Below are 18,242 nucleotides of genomic sequence, written 5' to 3'. Positions count from 1 at the left end.
TAAATTTTGAATGGCTACAAATATCATGCGCCCGTGTATACGCGTACTTTATTATTATATTATTAACCCTTGAATAAGAGATAACGCATCCATAGATAATATCTTGCATGTTCACTCGAAATAAGAAAAGACTGTTGTAAGAATACCATGCAATTTCTTTCCACATATAGTTGTATCATTTGTATTGTTAATTGATTAACTGATTTATATTTATGTGTAGCTTCAGTAGTAACACTATCAGAATTAAAAATTATAATGATCTATAGCACTTTAATGTGTGCGATCCTTTTCCACTGGCTACTGAATCTAGGACCTCATCCACTAAAGGAGTGGACGCTAGCCACTAAACTAGAAACGAAGGCTTACTACAGTTTAAGATTTTAAACAAGTAGAATACATACATTTGCTCCATTGTATCTCTGTCTTCCTGAAATGCTTTTATTAAGTTACTTGTAAATATGTATGTTAGATGCGACTTAAACTTTACCCATTTCCGTACGAACTACAACTCTGAAAGTTGGTGCACATATATAAACCTAATGATAATACAATATTTTCACATAATTTTTGATCTACCTTATCATTTTCTGTAAAATTATTCATTTTTTCACAATTATTTATTTTTGTACAAGAAGTAAGCATCGCCAGTTATTTAAGCATTACTTCGATAGATGGAAGAATGATTCCATGCTGGTTCGAGATCATTATGTGGCACAGTATTTCGTTTTCAGCAAACATTTTGGATGAACTGTTGTAAGTCTTATAATGTCTTTTTAGAAAATAAAACATGTAAATTCATACATTAAAATTAAAGGTAATTGCAAGCTAAGGAAGTCAAGAATAAAGAACTCATTGCAAGATATTGGATAAAGTCTAGAAGTAAGAAAACATATAACTATAAAAAAACTTTAAAAAATAATTTCATAGAGTTCTTCATTGTTATTGCCTTATTTACAAAGGTTTAGAAAAAATCACTGAAATTCTTTAGTGGGGTAAAATGGAAAAATGTAACCGAGACAACGAATTAGGACAAGTGATCCACTTTCCTTATATCTTTAAAAACTTTAACATTTAACCTTACGAAGAATGCTAATGGTTTTAGTCTTAGTTCTATTTCTTCATTCTAAACCACCAACATATATGTCTGTGAGAGTCGAAGATGTCCTGATTACCAAAAATCAACTTCGATTACCAGCAACCAACGCTTAAAATAAATAATATACACACACATTTTTGTTATAAGGCAATAACACTGCATCACCTCACTAAAAATAATTTCTCTCTTTTAGTGTATTTTATAAAAGCATTGTTATTAAATTTATTTTATTTCTTTTTAATATTATCTACCTTGTTAATGGAGGCAATGCTGAATTGTAGCCTACACATGCACCATAGGGATTCTTAAGAAAGTGTCCTTCGTATTTCATTTTATCTTCGTACCGCATAACCATCCATTTTGGAAACGCTCTGATCTACAAGGAGAGATAAGCAGGATTTTTAGTTTTTAAATCATGAAGTGACCAACCAGTATTTAGCTGCGGGATTACTACTTAATATTAAAGAACGTACTATTAGGCATTCTTTATTAACTCAATATTGGGTATTTTGTTGTAAGATTGAGAAATTGTTTCTAGTTGAATATTTATAAGCATGACAATTTTGTCACTAATTACAACTCATTAACACTGAGAGAGGGGCCGCGGTGGCTAGTGGTAGAGCGTTCACCTGTGGTGCTTGGGGTCCCGGGTTCGATCCCAGTCCTTGCCAAGTGAACTTTGTTGTGGACAAACACCGTGTGAATGGGTTTCCTCGGGGTTCTCCCGTTTCCTCCCACTTTCGTCATTTTACCATTTCATTCATTTCTCATCATCACCGTCTCCTTTAGCCTAACCGGCATAACCGTGGGATGTAAAACTCAAATATTTCATTTCATTTCCTGTCATTACACTGAAACATTTATTAACACTTGCATAATCTTATTCTTTGCAGTTTTCCAAACTGTATGTTTAAGGAGAAAAGTACGCGTATCTGGCAGTAAGTACAGTTTTATCTTTATACATTTTGTGGGCAATATAGGCTCAGAAAACACAATGGTATTCTTACTTTCTTAGAATCCGGGATTTCATATTATTTTCTGTAATACACTGCCCTTCACAGGACTGTGTAGTGGTGGATGTGGAAAATTTGTACTGAATGAGTCGTCTTGACTAGGTGCAATGTGAAAAATGAAAATTAAAATTTTACGTCGCAAGGTTATACCGGCTAGGCTAAAGAAGATTGTGATGATAAGAAATGCACAAAGTGGTGGAATGAAGAAAGTAGTAGGAAACGGGAGAACCCCGAGAAAACCTAAGCACATGGTGTTTGTCCACCGCAACTAGGTGCGATGGGCTCATTAACAACGATAATAAGGTTCTCAGGAAAACTGAGCATAGAGCTGACTAATTTTCAATGAAAAACAAAATATACTAAATAAAACAGAACAAAAGTTAGTTATATGTGCATTTTATAATAAATTATTCTAGAAATAAAATATTAGGTTGTTGGAGCGAAATGTCCATTTTGATGTCTGGTGGGATACTGACCTGAGCAACACAACACCAAAATGAAGTAAGATCATGTGTCTAACGTCACAAACTCTGTACACATAGAGCAAACAGACTGAGGCACCCAAAACAGTCAGGAAATAGTGTTATTCAACAGGATCGTATGAAAGTACATTATGTGAATATACTGTTGCCAATGATTTTTCTTTACGAATTTGAACTGGGACATTATGTCCACCAAGCTACAAAAACATTAACAGTGCATTTGCAGTAAATGCATTTGCAGTTGGTTTCTCAAATTTTGTTTGGGGCCGCGGTGGCTCAGTGGTAGAGCGTTCACCTCTGGTGTTTGGGGTCCCGGGTTCGATCCCAGCCCCCGCCAAGTGAACTTTGTGGTGGACAAACACCGTGTGCGTGGGTTTTCTCGGGGTTCTCCCGTTTCCTCCCACTTTCTTCATTCCACCATTTCATTCAGTACTCATCATCACCGTCTCCTTTAGCCTAACTGGCATAACCGTGGGACGTAAAACTCAAAGATTTCATTTCATTTTTTTCAAATTTTGTTTCTGTGACAGCATTGGAAAATGCACCCCTGGGCATCGACTAAGAATATCATGTTTGATGATGTTCTCCTCAACAACAACTTGGAGGTAAATCTTTGGAAAAGTGTGTCATTGCAGAAGTGTTAAGATAGGCCTATATGCAATTCCACTGACATTTGATGGCTTCATGCGATCGGTAAGGTGAAAACCCTGGAGATACCGGCAACAAGAATTACTATTTGGAGATGTCAGTTGCCTGAGTGTAACATGTAACCGGAAAAATTTCTGCATCCGATTGCTACTTCAGATGAAAGATAGGTCTGCCCATTGCAAACGATCGGAACAATAGTTGGATCGTGATCAACGCCCAGGGAGAATTCTAACCCCTGCCAGATGGTGTTGTAACTGGTTTGGTGATCTATGATGAAAGTGATCCATCATGTCATTCTGAGGCGAGGTGAAACCACCAATGCAGATCGTTACAGTACTGAACTCAATGAAATGTACATAAATTTGACCACAAGTATCACGCAATGATAAGCAGACATGGCGTACTAAAGTTGCACCACAAGGCTCACCCACATGAGTAGCACTTTCCTCACCTCGGTATTTTCCCGATATCTGTCTCAATGATTACCGTTTCTTCCGGCATCTCGATCATTTTTTGGGGGGAAGAGAATAGTTTCTATAATGATTGGGAGGTGCAACTACGGTTGAGGAGTTCTTCGTATCGGAGACTTCAATCTTCTTTTGACACGGAATGCAATCGTTAGCTAAACAATTGTAAAAGTGTGTGTTGTCAAAGATGGGAACTATTTTCACTAATTAGGAATTGTATAGGCTTTTTGGAAATAGCACACTTAAAGAAGACCAACACAGAAGTTTTCCGGTCAGAGCTTCTGTGTTGAACTACTACATAAATCTACAGAGCAAAATGAGAACACAAATCAGATAAAAAAACACGCGGAACATTTTGAATATATCAACTAGTGTTTGTAAAAATTGGCACACTTAGAAAGTATTTGGGAATACGTCCAAATTTAATGGATTTGCATGGCAGGATATGGCACCCGAACAATATGATTTAAGCAGGATGGCGCATACGAGAGGCAATTTTACGCAACATTCTAGTAGTGAATTGTGGATGAGCAAAGAGGAAACATGAGTATCATTGTGCCTCGTAGAAGTCAAAGTATGTATCATAAACAGCGACTCTTTTCTAATGGGACCACGTATACGGTGAAACTAATGGAAAAATGCTTCTCTCACGTCGCGAATGTGGCGCAAATACAGGACATGCCGCTACGACAGTAATGCGTGTGTGGAGTAACGAAAAAAAGAAAACCGAATATAGTATTGTAGCGTACATCAAGCAATGCACTGAACAATGTAAACCACACTTGCGGATAACAGACATTTTATCCATATTGAGGTGACGAATACTAAAACACTGTCCATAGCATAAGCTCGACTTCCATGTATGCTACTGTACGTGGACTTCTTTCGTCAACGGTTCGATGATGACTGCTAAACGGTAGACTGATGATACAAGGCCACAATGGACGAGTGACTACAGTCCCAGGCGTAGTGTGTGATAGGTAGTCATTTGTAGGAGGGTGATTCTGCTTTAACCTTTTCTACGATAATGGTCAAATACGAGCAAGATGCTATTATGATGAGTGCAATTGGTGAGCTTGTATTGCTGTGCAAAATAAAGTACCTTTAATTCCTGTTCGTTATATGACTAAATCTTCGACTCTATATCCTCTGTAATCAGCAATTGAATAACTGCTAGCTTGATATGTTTGGATGAATTCACTGATCAACCTTCCTAACTTAACCTACTTCATCATGTGCACTCAGCTCAAATTTAACTTTCATAATCACCATTCGATCCCTGATGTACAGTACAATAAGATCTAACGGTACACGCCACACACGAAGCTCTGTTTATTGAATGAATCATTTACATTTGAACAACTGTTAAACGTATTGAAAGCATATTTTTGGGAGGGAAAATTTACAAGAGTAGATTGTACACTAACGGTGTTGTTATTATCTTGAGTTTTACGTCCGACGGTTATGCCGGCTAGGCTAAAGGAGATGGCGATGATGAGAAATGAATGAAATGGTGGAATGAGGAAAGTGAGAGGAAACAGAGTCTCGAGGAAACCCACGCACACGATGCTTGTCCTCCACAAAATTCACTTGGCTGGGATCGAACCCGGAACTCCATGCACCAGAGGTGAACGCTCTACCACTGAGCCACCGCGGACCCACTATTTTATTTTATAGTGTGAATGTTTCATTACATATGGTACCTTAAAAGACATTATTGAGAACAGATGTAATAATTTTAATCATTTGACAGAGTATGTAAAAGTACTTATTAGTTGATAATTTACTACCATCTGTTGAGCTAATAGCTGGTGAACAAGAAGCATTTGGTACATAAAACAAGATTGTGATTCCTAATCCTCAGGAACCGCATGGAAGTGGGTCTTCGGTAAAGATTTCGTGCAATTGCAGACGAATTACAAATACACCATAGAAATCTATCTCGGCTGCTCTGTTCGATCGATAAGGTGAAAAAGTTGGACGCATGATACAGTACAATATTAATTGACACGGCCAACATGAATGTCGTCTTGAGATGTGCAGTGTATGGAATAACAGAAAATGTTTCCTGAATTCGATTATCACTTCCAATTAAAAATGGAACTGCTAGGACAATCGTAAATTATCAAAACAGTGCAGCACAGAGATTGGATAGTCTAGAACAGTTTCCAAAATAATTTATTTAACCGTAGAAAATGTCGTTACTCTTATGTTGAAAAAATGAAATGAAATCTTTCAGTTTAATGTCTCACGATTATGCTCTTTAGTCTAAAGGATATGATGATGAAGGCAATTGAATGGTGATGGAAGAATTGAGAGAATGAGAAGGTGGAAAGAAATATGAGTACCCGAGGAAACCCACGGACACGATTTTATCCCCACAAAGTTACTTGGCCTGGCATGTTTATCTATAGTGGGAGTGATCAATCATGTCTTTCTTGATCGAGGCGAAACCACCACTGCGGATCATAACTGTATTGAATTATATGAAATGCACCGCAAACTTGTCCACAATCATCCAGCAATGGTTAACAGGCATCGTATCCTCATGTTGCACGAGAACAAGAGTGTGCGCATTACTCACTCGCACGCGTTGCAGGCTGTCAATGGGTTGCAGTATGAAACCATGAAACCATTCCTTGTCCAGTGTATTCTCCTGACATCTCTCCTACTTTCTCTTAGGCATCTCAATCACTTCTTGGAAGGAAAGAAATTCCTGATGATGGAGTGGTGCAATGTACGGCTGATGTCTTCTCCGCATCACAGATTACAGACTACTTCGCTAATGAAATCCAATCCTTGGCTGAGCTGGAGATCATATGGCTAATCAGATATTGCACTTATGATTTTCTTGGATTTTGAAAGTGAAGTGCCGTATCATGTGAACATTTCAATCACACTAACCCAAAATTTTTGAAAGTAAATCTTTTTTTCCTTGTTTAAGTACCGATACTGAACCAAAATGTTCCACAATTCTCTAAAATTTACTACTTCTATTTTCACCCTTGAAGGTTCAATTTCCATAAATTTCACTACTTTGTGTTTTCGTTTCAAAAATCTGAACACAGTACAAGGTGAGTTAAGGGTCTCGTACAATTTAAAGTTCTCATCTTTTATTATATATGTTTTATTCATTTCCAACACCTTTCAAGGCATCATCTTGGAACGAACCAAAAGAACAACAAAATTGTATGCGAGAAATCTCACGAATGGTGTTTGTCCAACATAACTTGAAACTTGTGAAAGGAAAGTGAGGTTTGTGAACCAAATAGTAGAAAAGAACCAACTTTTCATAATTTTAAACATAGAAACTTTTTCTTCACATCACCTACATTTGCTATTTTGCCACGAAGGAACACTACACATAGTATAGTCTAGTGATAAAGTGCACTAAACAAATAAACGAAATTTATCTTTCGTTTTAAAATATAGGAACTGCGCGCCATAGATAAGACACTTAAAGTAGAAACATGAATAATAGATGGTGCGCAAGGTACTTTCTTCGAACAAACTGTGTATCTTCTAAACTTTTTTCTGATATTATGAAACTCGATCCCATTCTTGATTAGAACTGTTCAGAATCGCTCACAGAAATTGGAGTACGATAACAATGGTAACGTAGAGAGGACAATTAGATTTTGATTAGACAAAAGAAAGACGTCTTAAATACTGGCTAACACAATATCTATATCTGTGTTTATATCTAAATCTAAATATTGAAATAGAACCTTGTTTTGTAGGTCGACGATATTAACATTCTTTAAGGCTGCGTCGTTTTCATATTCTATCATATTTTTCATGTTATCAGCACTGAGGTGGGCCACATCACGAAAGAAGTTCCCGTACAATGCTTGCTTCTGTTTGTCAACATCTCCAAAGTTCCTGGAAGGGAATGTAACTTGAATTATTAATCATTTTACCAAAAAGAAACTCAGTATGTGTCAAAAGATTAGAGAATATTTATGTAATTATATTAAGACAGACATTTTTCTTAAAAGGATCTGTCTGGATTACTTATGTTGTTTCTGTTATAACCTTAGTTGAAGTTTATATCTTCAGGTCCCAATCAAAGAGAAAAACTCCTTAGTCTTCATGCAGATATGATATTTTCTTCCAAATGATTAAGCACGTTTACAGTTTGCAATCTGACCTAGGTATGCCCATAGAAATGTTGCGTAACAGTTAATTTGTCAAACACTTAACAATCTGTTGGCACAAAGTACTTGATGTCTCTTGATATTCTTACCTATGGAAGAAGCAACCCTAGCTTCGTTGCAGAACATCTGTCTGCCATAAGCGTGCCCACAGTCAGGAAATGTGAATGTAAAATACACAAAGCCTGCACTACCTTATTGTATCAAGCCTTCTGGCATTTTACCTATGTGGGTACACTCACTCATGTTCAAAATTATTGTCACATGTCTATAAATACGTTGTTGAAGGAATATAATTTGATAACGAATTCGCCCGGTACTTCTTATAACGTTAGTATGTGTATTATCGTCAAAGACATGTATGTGAAAAATTTCATGTCAAAAGAGCAGTAAATAAGAACAATAAAATGAAAATAAAACTTTCTTGTCCATTTAGCAACATTTTGTTTCACTCATTTAAATTTTCGTATTTATATTTCTTTTCCTATGAAATTTACCACGAGTATACATTTCCCGATCATACACATAGCATCAGTATTAAAAGTACCCCGCAAAATCATTACCAAATTGTATTCTTACAAGAATACAGTTATATATATGCGACAATATTTTTGGACATGAGTGTACCTCTACATAAAATATTCAGTAAATCATGTTATGCCTACTCATTCCTTTTCAATTTTTACTACAGAGTAGACCATGTGAATTCCTCCATTGTCAGTGACACATTATTAAACTTCCCATGAAACACTATAGTTTCACATCGAACACATTCTGTGAACTAGACTTTTCATACATAAGATACATAGTTCTGCCATTAACATAAGGACATTGATTATTAAGATAATAAATTTCAACTTTATTATACCCTTAAGGCTTGTATCAGTGCAGTTGTATCAATGTATTTGTCGCTTATATTAAAATACTGTACCATTTATTCCAAACAACTTCGTAGGCTGATATATAATGAGAAGTGTTTATGGCCCATATTAAATTAATACTATTTATATCCATTTTTAAGTGAAATTTCAGTACTTCCTGTTGCTGAGTATTTTTTATTTTCTTTTCCTAGTAACTTTGCCGGGGGTCGAATGGAAACCAAATTTCCAAATTGGTAACTAAACCGTACCATTGAGTCTGATAGTGTATGTCAACGCGGTCTGATAGTGTACACATCAACACGGCAGAGAAAGCACTAATCCCTTGCGGACGGCCCTAACTGGAGAAAGTAGCGGTCATGGCCGTTTTCACATATCGGATGAGATATCAAGTATCTCAAGGAGCAGGTCGTACACCAATTGGTTAAAGAGAGCAACTCCCGTGCTGATGGATGAGCCTGACAGGGGTGCCCTCCCCAACAACCATATCTTTAAAGGCAGACAGGCTTCATCAATCATTGGTTCTGGTAATGTATGGGTGTACCTTTTCCGTAATAAGAGGAAGTCTCGTATAGCTTGGACGATCCTACCGGGAGGATTGTTCTAGTGACCGTGGACTGTCGACTGGGGGAAGGTGCCTATCCCAGGAATGTGGGGAAAGGTTTCCGATCCCAGTGAAAGAGAGGAATAATTTCGAAGGAATAAGGGGGCAAGCTATGTGGAAAGCTGCTGCTATAGAACGACAGTGGAGACAGGGCCGGGACTCATACCCTCGGGTTTACCTGGGGTTCCCGGATTCGGTTGCACTCTGTCGAGGTGTGGTCAAACCGTGGGATCCGGTAGCTGGTGATTGTACTGGCGGGATATGAACTCGCCTTATAAAGTTCGGATGCCATAACTGCGGAGCATGGTAGTTCTTGGCTCGCGAGCAACTGCCTCGATCAGTAGGTCTACTGGTAAGCACTAGACTATTGTCTGGCCCCTCAGTGGGCGCATCACACTTCCTCTAACAATATAAACAGGAAGCTTAAAAAGTTCAAAAAGTTGAAGGATAACCTTAAAGGTTCACTTGGGCACGATGACTACGGCTGTCCAATAATCATGGAAATACGGACTGGCCCATTAACATAGGATGACAGACCGCAGCATGTCACTTATAATGTGTCAAATACGTGATGGTAGACCACTCCATCTCTAATGTCTTTTTCTAGTTTCCATTTGTTTCTTCCCAAATTCTCTCTTTATACTGACTTTGAAATTACCATTATAGTTTTGAATGCATTTTTTTCAATTTTTACTGCATGTAATTACTTTTATTGTTGACTTTCCTAGTCTTTCGTTGAACTAACTAACTCTATGGCCTATGGAACCCGGAAGTTCAATACCGCATTCACAAAAGCTCTCCATTGACTTCTGTCCTTAGCCAAGTGAATCCAGTTTCTATTTTGTATTCCTATTTCTGCGAGATCCATCTTAATATTGTCCTCTCATCTGGGTCTAGGTCTTCCTAATGGCTGTTTTCCGATTTTATTTCCAGTCAAAACTTTGAAGGCGTTCGTACTTTTCTCCATTCTGGTCACGTTACCTGCCCACCTGAGCCTCACAAATTTGATGACCATGACAATGTTTGGCAAACGGTATAAACGGAAACTTATGTAGTTAATCATTATGAAGTTTTCGCTATTTCCCATTCCTGTTCCTCTGGAATCCGAATATTCGTCTCAGGATTTTATTGGCAAATACGTTCAGTCTATGTACTTCCCTCAAGAGTAAACGACCATGCAATCATGTACATTTATCACTCCTTTATAAATCAATCTTATTCGTCATAGAAATAGAGTGAGAATGTTATCATAGCGCAGTTGGCTTTGAGTGTCTCTACTTAATTAGTATTACAATTTCGTTCTGGACGTGACGAACGTCGTGAGTTCAATTGGGAATCCGTTGCCTGTATTATCGGCCAGAGTCATCAGTTCAAGTTATTGTCGTTTGAAACGCCCGAATGTGAGATGGAGCAACACCCGAAGGATAATAGCTTCAAAATTAGATGCTTTGCTATACTGTTATGACTTTTTTCCTATCAGCTACATCCTTTCTTAATTCTTAGCCATTTCCAACCCATGTATTATTACATGTGTTATCTCTCGTAATTGTTGGTTTTCTGTTTAATGCAATCTAGGTCTTGATGATAGTAATACAAATCCTATGACCAGAATGTCAATCATCATCCCACTTAAATTTGACTCACATTACACTGTATTCTTAGCTTAATTTGATTAAGGATACGCCCCTGCACAATATAACTCCCAAAATTATAATCAAATTTTAAACTTTATTTTTATGAAATTATCGTATTATTCAAATATAAGGGATATACCAAACGATAGATCACATCAAGATGAACAAACTGATATATTTGGAGATAAATTCTCATACGTAATTTTTGAGAAATTAGAGTGATGTCCTTCGCTGTCAATCTGTGTAATTGGTAGCTTTTATTTTGCTGAAACAGTTTTTATTATTAATTTATGTATTAATTAATTTAATTTAGATCATTATATAATAATATGACATATATACGAGGGTAAGTCAATAAATATGTTCACTTGTTCTAATCGACTGTATTTTGCCTCTATGGCTTTCTCCACTCCCAAAGCCGATAGATTCCACCATTGTCTTCGCTTGCGGCAGGTTTCAACGTTATTAATTCAGTTCACCTTTCGCCATTGCGAAAGAAATATGCACCACAGAAGAAAAGCATATACACATTAGTTATGGTTCTGCATATGAAATTATCCATAACAGGCTCAACTTTCATAAAGGCTGTATGGGATGAGTTCCAAATCATCTCACTGTGAATATCACAAACGTAATCATAAGACAACCTATTAGCAACTACTGAATCGTCATGGCAACTAAGGTGAGAAATGAATATTTTAAATGAATAATTACTTGCGTTCTTCTGTGATGTAAAGGGACAGTTGTGTAGACATGTTTACTTCGCAGCAGCATAAAACGAACTGAAGTGATAACGTTCAAGTTGATGCATGCAAAGACAATGGTACCATCTATCGGCTTGCAAGCGCGGAAAGCCATAAGTCAACATACAGATGATTAGAAGGAAAATACACATATTTATGGCCTTATTCTTGTACGTGTGTATACATATAAACTCATAAATGACACATTTCCATTTAGTTAGTAATATATAGAGACTACTTACTGTTTGATAATTTTCTTGTGAGTACGAATAAGAGCATTTGTAGGACAAAATGTAATTGCTGGAAGAGGTATTCTCCATTCGTTGTAAGTCCGTTCGATTGTGACTACCACTGGATTGTCTTGGAACTTTCTCCAGGATGTTTGAATAAGAAATCCCGTTATAACAACCCCAATCAAGAATAGGATAATCCACAATAATCTGAAATTTTAAATATACATATCAGAAAGAACTGAAATCGACTTAATAATTATATTGAGTTTTGAAATTTGATTATTTCATTACTTTAAGGGAAATTATGTGGATGTTTTATTACTAGCTATAAGCTCATTTGTTGGTCACACCTGTAAATAATAGGCTGAACAAATTTGAAATTACTTCTTTTTATTGGAAAGAGGTGTTAGTAGTACTGTTTATATTTTGTTGGAACAAATGTAGTGCTATATTATAGTCTTCCCAGAATCGATCATCTGATGGCATCATTAGACTGTACAGTTGCACAACACAGTTACTTTGGTTGCTTCGTTTCTTGGATTTGGAATTAGCGTCCTTTTACCAACGAGGAGATTTGAAACCTATAACTGAATATTGGAAACTAACCACATGAGCTCCCTCCGGAGCGATAGCAGAAACATCATACACTATTGTTTCGCTAATATAATACAATTTGCATGTTTCTGGACAGCTTTTGCTCCATACTGTGCCTTTTAAAATGAGGCCTATTAGCCTCTAACATTAACCCCTTCTTAGAATACAGTTTCTACCCAGACAATGTTCTCAATTCTTCTTCATACTCACATTTCATAAACCTTTAATAGTTTATCGTCATATTTGCATCATGTCCATATTTGTGGCCTATAGAATACACCATTCTACACCAAACATTTGTTGACAGCTTGCTTGCTCCAAAAAATCTTTCGCCTAGTACATTTGCCTCTATTTCATCTTCATACTTCACGCCTTTGCTAATAATGTTAGATAGAAACCAATAATTATTTTAAGTTTTTCCCTCCTTTCAATATTTGACACTCATTGCTTTGTTTCAATTATTAATACTTTTGTTCTTCTAAGTTTATTTCGATATAATTTTCTTCCCAGTTTCTCATTAACATCTTTAGTCTTCTATGTTTAGATTCTGCAAATTTTGTCAAATCATAAGAAAAATCAGTATATGATCTAATTCTTCTACCTTCTCCTGAAATACCATCTTTGCAATGTACATCTTTCTTTATGATCTCATCTAAATAGTTATCAAACGTTGGTGAGAGAATGCCTCTGTCAAACTCCCTTCCTTTTGCATTTCTTGTAATACTTTAATAGTTCCTTGTTGCATACGGACCTAGCTATATCGAGGCTTTAAAATATCCTAACATTCATATTTACTGATGAAGCTGGTAACTATTATTATTATTATTATTATTATTATTGGAATTAAGTATTATTATATAGAGCCTTCAAAATAAGATGAAAACTGATAACTGCAGCAAACAGGAAGGTATGTACGTAACATAACGAGGAAGTTTGTTAAATTAACAGTGGTTGCGATAAGAAGCAACACATTTGGAGTTTATTAGAGTTATATGAAACACTAGTAGAACTATAAAACTCGCATAGGCAAGGTTACATGAAAAAACCAAACAAAATATGGACTTAGATTCATAGTCAAAGCAAACCTTTCCTTAACCCAAATACTTCTCCGCAGAGCAGTAATATTTCGTACTAAATATGACTCTATCATTGTTACTAACGATTGAAATGTTTCTGTAGTCATTCTTACATAATTGTAGTAGTCACTTGCAACAGTGAGTAATATTTTATTTAATTAATTTAAGTGCGTGCACTGATCACGTTTGAACAACCATTCTTTCACCCACGACTTTCATCGCACGTTTCTATTTAAAGCAAAGTGTAACATAATTTTCTTCTTGCTCTCATTTTAGTACAGAACACTGTCCATATTGAAGGTAAAATATTGGCAACATTGTTGACAGTGTAGGGTCAATACCTCCAATCAAATAAAGTAGCCACTTTTGATAGATCGTCTATAATATTGAGGCAACGATATTGAACTGTGTGGTTTGCATAATGGCACTATTTTGTGCTGTTACACATTGCAAACCATTGTTTTCTCTCATCTTACTAATTTCTTACTCTTTACACTTTCCTGTATAGTATTTGAAGCATATTTTTTTCCTGAATGTATTTGAGACCTAATATTTTGTAATGTTTCCTCTGCCTATCCCATTTCGCAGGGCTGTCGCCTTTAGTAGCAAAGTGCAGCCGATATAGTTTGAAGTTTTACTGCAATACGCAATTCTGCCCATCCGACACATAGCGATTCTTTGCGAAGGTGGTGTCTATCGGAGAGATGTTAAGAACTGCTCAACTTTTCTTCCAAGTAATATGAAACCTTCCCATTATTCTTCCTCATTGCACTCACACAAAGCGACCACCAACTACATCCCTCCAAAGCACATGTAATGATAGTATTGAGAGAAATGTTTGGAGGCACTACTCTTACAAAGCGTTCAGTCATTGAAGTTGGGACTTCTTTATTCGTGTTATAGGGAACACCTATTATAGTCACACGATATATTAAAACAGAATGAATAATAGATATGATTAGTGGATAATATTTTGCAATTACATGAAACTTGCAGTATAGACTCCATATCTTGAGCTTAAAATGTATACAATAATTATATCGATAAGTTATTCGAGAATTACTCATATCTTTTAGAAACGAATAAATCAAATGTCGTTAAAAGTATGCCTTAGTTCAACAATTATACGATTTTCCCTCAAATTGTTAGATTCGTTCGGTTTTTCGGCAAGGGCGCCGATCCTGGGGGACCGAGGGGTCCTGGACCCCAAAGCTCAAGTGGACCCCCTTACTGTATTTGTAAATTTACAATATTTGGCATAACTTGATTGCAATTTGTTTTTAAATCCTCATATATGCTTTCTGCATCTGAATTGGCTCCCCAAATTTACAGAGAAATCGGCGCCCTTGTTGTTCTGTTATTATACAGTAAATGTTTTTTAAAATATTAAAATTCGCGTGGTTTTTCAATAATGATAGGGTTTTCTCTCAAAAACTGTTAAAATTGACCAGTTGTTCGATAACATTTTTTTTTTCAAAATTATTAAATTTGTGTGGTTTTTCGATAATTATAGATACTATTCCAGAAATCTTTAAATTCGTAGAAAAAATTGTAAGACAAGCATTTCAGAAAACGACGAATTGCAGAAATACATTACATACTTATATTCTAATTTTCCTTTATCCTCAAAGGTAAGAAAGGTGTAGATGCTGCTGTTGCGTTCTTCAATTATTATGTCACTTTTCTAAAATTATTTAAACACTATTTACTAATCACATATATTTTTGGGTTAAAGTGAAAATTCCAGTTGGACTTTAATTAAATGTATTCTTACAATTAAACATGTGGAAAACCTAATTCATTTGAGATTCTAACACAATATTGCTTTCAAAATTCTGCCTTGGTAATCTATAGTATCTATCAACCAGAAGCTTTTACGCTATTTATTACCTTTCCAAAACATGTATCCCCTTCCTTGCAGCTACTCCAAGGCCATGGAATGTAGTTTCCAATAAAACATTACTTATGCACTCAAGCATGGCTCTACATGATGTATGGAACGGTTTTCATCCAAATATCACTAAAAAATGTACAGACATCAGACTATCATATATTGGAAAGAAATTTATAAATATTTGCTTTAAGAGATAATATTATTCAAATCTTTCTTAATCCAAATTTAAATTGGAGTTACTTTCCCTTTCATGTTTGAAAATTCTAGAAAAATCTTATTATTTATCTATCGGGGAATATACAACTCCACTCTTCGTATAAAACGTCTTTATAGCGCTGGTCCTGGGAAGACAAGCCCTCTCAAAATTTATTTGAACCGCCCAGCCCTCAGGACGTAGATATCTTTATTTGTTTTTTTAGTGTACACTAGACATAATATCCCTTTCCCGCAAAATCTCTGTCATAAATCGATTTCTTAAATCATCCAGCAGAATAGTCGAGAGCTGAAGTTAATCTTTGTTTCTTATCTAAAATAGATTTTCAGTATTTAACAATAATGCTGCATGCTTTTATTGCATTAGTTTTACTTTTAATACACTTATATACTGTGGAAAAAATTACCACATCTGCAGTATATTTTCAATTCACATAACCCTTCCCCTGGAATATCTTTACTTCTTTACAGACGTCGATATTACACTTATCTCAGCAGTAATTCAAAAACTGAGTACAATGTTTCGGTATTAGTTTATCCGCGTAACGCAGGTAAAACTAGCGCATTCGAGTATATATATATATCGTATTACTTTCTGTACATCTTTCAACAGCAAATTTTGCGTGTAGTTGACGATTCTTCACATTTTTCACATATTCCCCTCCACCTTTGGCTAAAGTTGGCCTACACACGGATCAATTAGTTGAGACCCAATTAAATATTGAAGGGTATTATACAGAAGTATATATTTAAATTTTACAAACACTACTGTTTTGATAAATTTCTACTTGACACATTTCACAAAATCTTCTTTATTCATAATGACCGCACAGAAAGTTTAGTGAAGGTAAATATCGCCAGTGAGAATATCACATGTATACGCGTCCTTGTTCCTTTATATTGGAACAACACTGTAGGCGTCAATATCTATTCTCCTTCTGGGTATCAACAACGTGATTCGAGAGATATTTTTATTGAAGACATGTAATACCTCTTCACAGGGAAGTTTCATTATCTGATTCTGCTCTGCGGATGGAAACGTCACTCATTCCAGAGTGATTTTTCTGATACCTAAACTTTCAGCCGTGTATTACGATATTTTACAGAAAATTGTAACTAGAAAGATTGTTCCCTCACATATGTTCGCAATGACACTGGGATGTATCTACTTACTTTAAAACAAATGTCTTCACAACAGCAACGGTGACTCTGGAAAGTGAATGAATTTTGCAAGATGAGTGGCATTGGTCTTCAATATTTAAAGAAAATTATTCTGATAATCTTTGAAATGGAGATAGTAAAGAGACTTTGTAACAACAGAGATCTCCTTTGAATTTGGAATAGTGAAAAATAACTAAATTTCTTCAGAATGTTCACGTGTTTCTTTAGAGGAGCTTTGAGATACACAAGGATGGTATGAACTCTAATGAAGCTGAGGTGTGTGCATCCTGAGTGTGTCATCGTAGTATCTCTCCTTAATGTAATATTCCAGCGGGAAATGTCGAAACTTGGACAATATGGCATTGCCAGGGATAACTATGGTGAACATAGGCATGTATTAACCAACCAAGTGAACTTTAATCTTTTGACAACTTTGGATGTGAATGATGTTAAATTTACTATAGACTGTCCTTCATTATCAAACAAGTTGCTTGATGTGTAGGTATGCAGTTATTTGAAAGGATGATTTTTAAAAAGTGGATAAACAATAGAGAATTCTAAATTCAATGGATCGATTCTTTTGGCATGAGTTTGGGCCAGTTTGGGCACAGTTTTTTTTTAATTGAACAAACAATTAGAATTAGAAGTCATAGTGATATCACATTTAAAATAGTTGATTTGAAGAACGCATTAGAAAAAAATAAACTAGAATATGCGATGAATTATTCTGCTCCAAATGAAGATGAACAACAAACTATTGAGTGGATCCTGATGCATAGTTCTTTTGTCAGGTCGTTAAGGGGTGAGAATGCTGACAATATAGATAGTGGAGTAGAATGATTAAAAAATTTCAAGTGCAAAATGAACATGAGGCAGCGGAAAAACTCTCATGATACCTAATTGCCAATTCGAAAGGAAAAAGGACCTTAGAATTTTAGTAAAGTGTTAATTGAAGAGTACACAATGCTGAAATGTAACCTCGCAAGCTACGGTAGCTCTCGCTTTATAATGAACAACATGAATGGTTCATGTCCTCATGTAGCAAATGGCTATAAGTTAAACAGTTTGCTCCTCCTATGAAGAATGTATCAGCAAATTCTGGTTATTCCTTGATCTTGTCCGAACTTGAAGAAGATCTACTTTCAGCAAGAAGTAGAAGGATCCAGGCGAGAATCCATGTTAATAATGACCTCTGTAGCGACACTTTAGTATAAGAAGTTACCAGTTAGTATCAAGTTAGCTTCTTGCATATTAGGCAAATATACCGTATGAAAGGTATATTAGGAGACCTAAAATCTGATTAGAATATGTATATTTTGACGATGCACTAATAGCGTACGATACCAGACATG

The 18,242-nt window shown here is 35.8% G+C and overlaps 1 protein-coding gene across 1 annotated transcript in view; it reads right to left on the bottom strand.

Moving 5' to 3' along the window:
• The window catches only part of LOC145666831 (uncharacterized), a 120,680-nt gene extending 105,043 nt beyond the window's left edge, over positions 1-15,637 (bottom strand). Inside the window, exons 1-4 of the mRNA XM_081734407.1 lie at positions 15,513-15,637; positions 11,962-12,159; positions 7,435-7,588; positions 1,348-1,472 (exon numbers count right to left, since the gene is read on the bottom strand). Of these exons, the coding sequence (XP_081590533.1) occupies positions 1,348-1,472; positions 7,435-7,588; positions 11,962-12,159; positions 15,513-15,601 (566 nt within the window). The 5' untranslated portion in view covers positions 15,602-15,637. The remainder of the gene's footprint in view (positions 1-1,347; positions 1,473-7,434; positions 7,589-11,961; positions 12,160-15,512) is intronic.
• Between the last annotated feature and the right edge of the window lie 2,605 nt (positions 15,638-18,242).

This window comes from Thermobia domestica, chromosome 1 (assembly GCF_964235325.1).
Source record: "Thermobia domestica chromosome 1, izTheDome1.hap1.1, whole genome shotgun sequence".
NCBI classification, from domain to species: domain Eukaryota; kingdom Metazoa; phylum Arthropoda; class Insecta; order Zygentoma; family Lepismatidae; genus Thermobia; species Thermobia domestica.
This window is presented reverse-complemented; position numbering and strand designations above follow the sequence as displayed.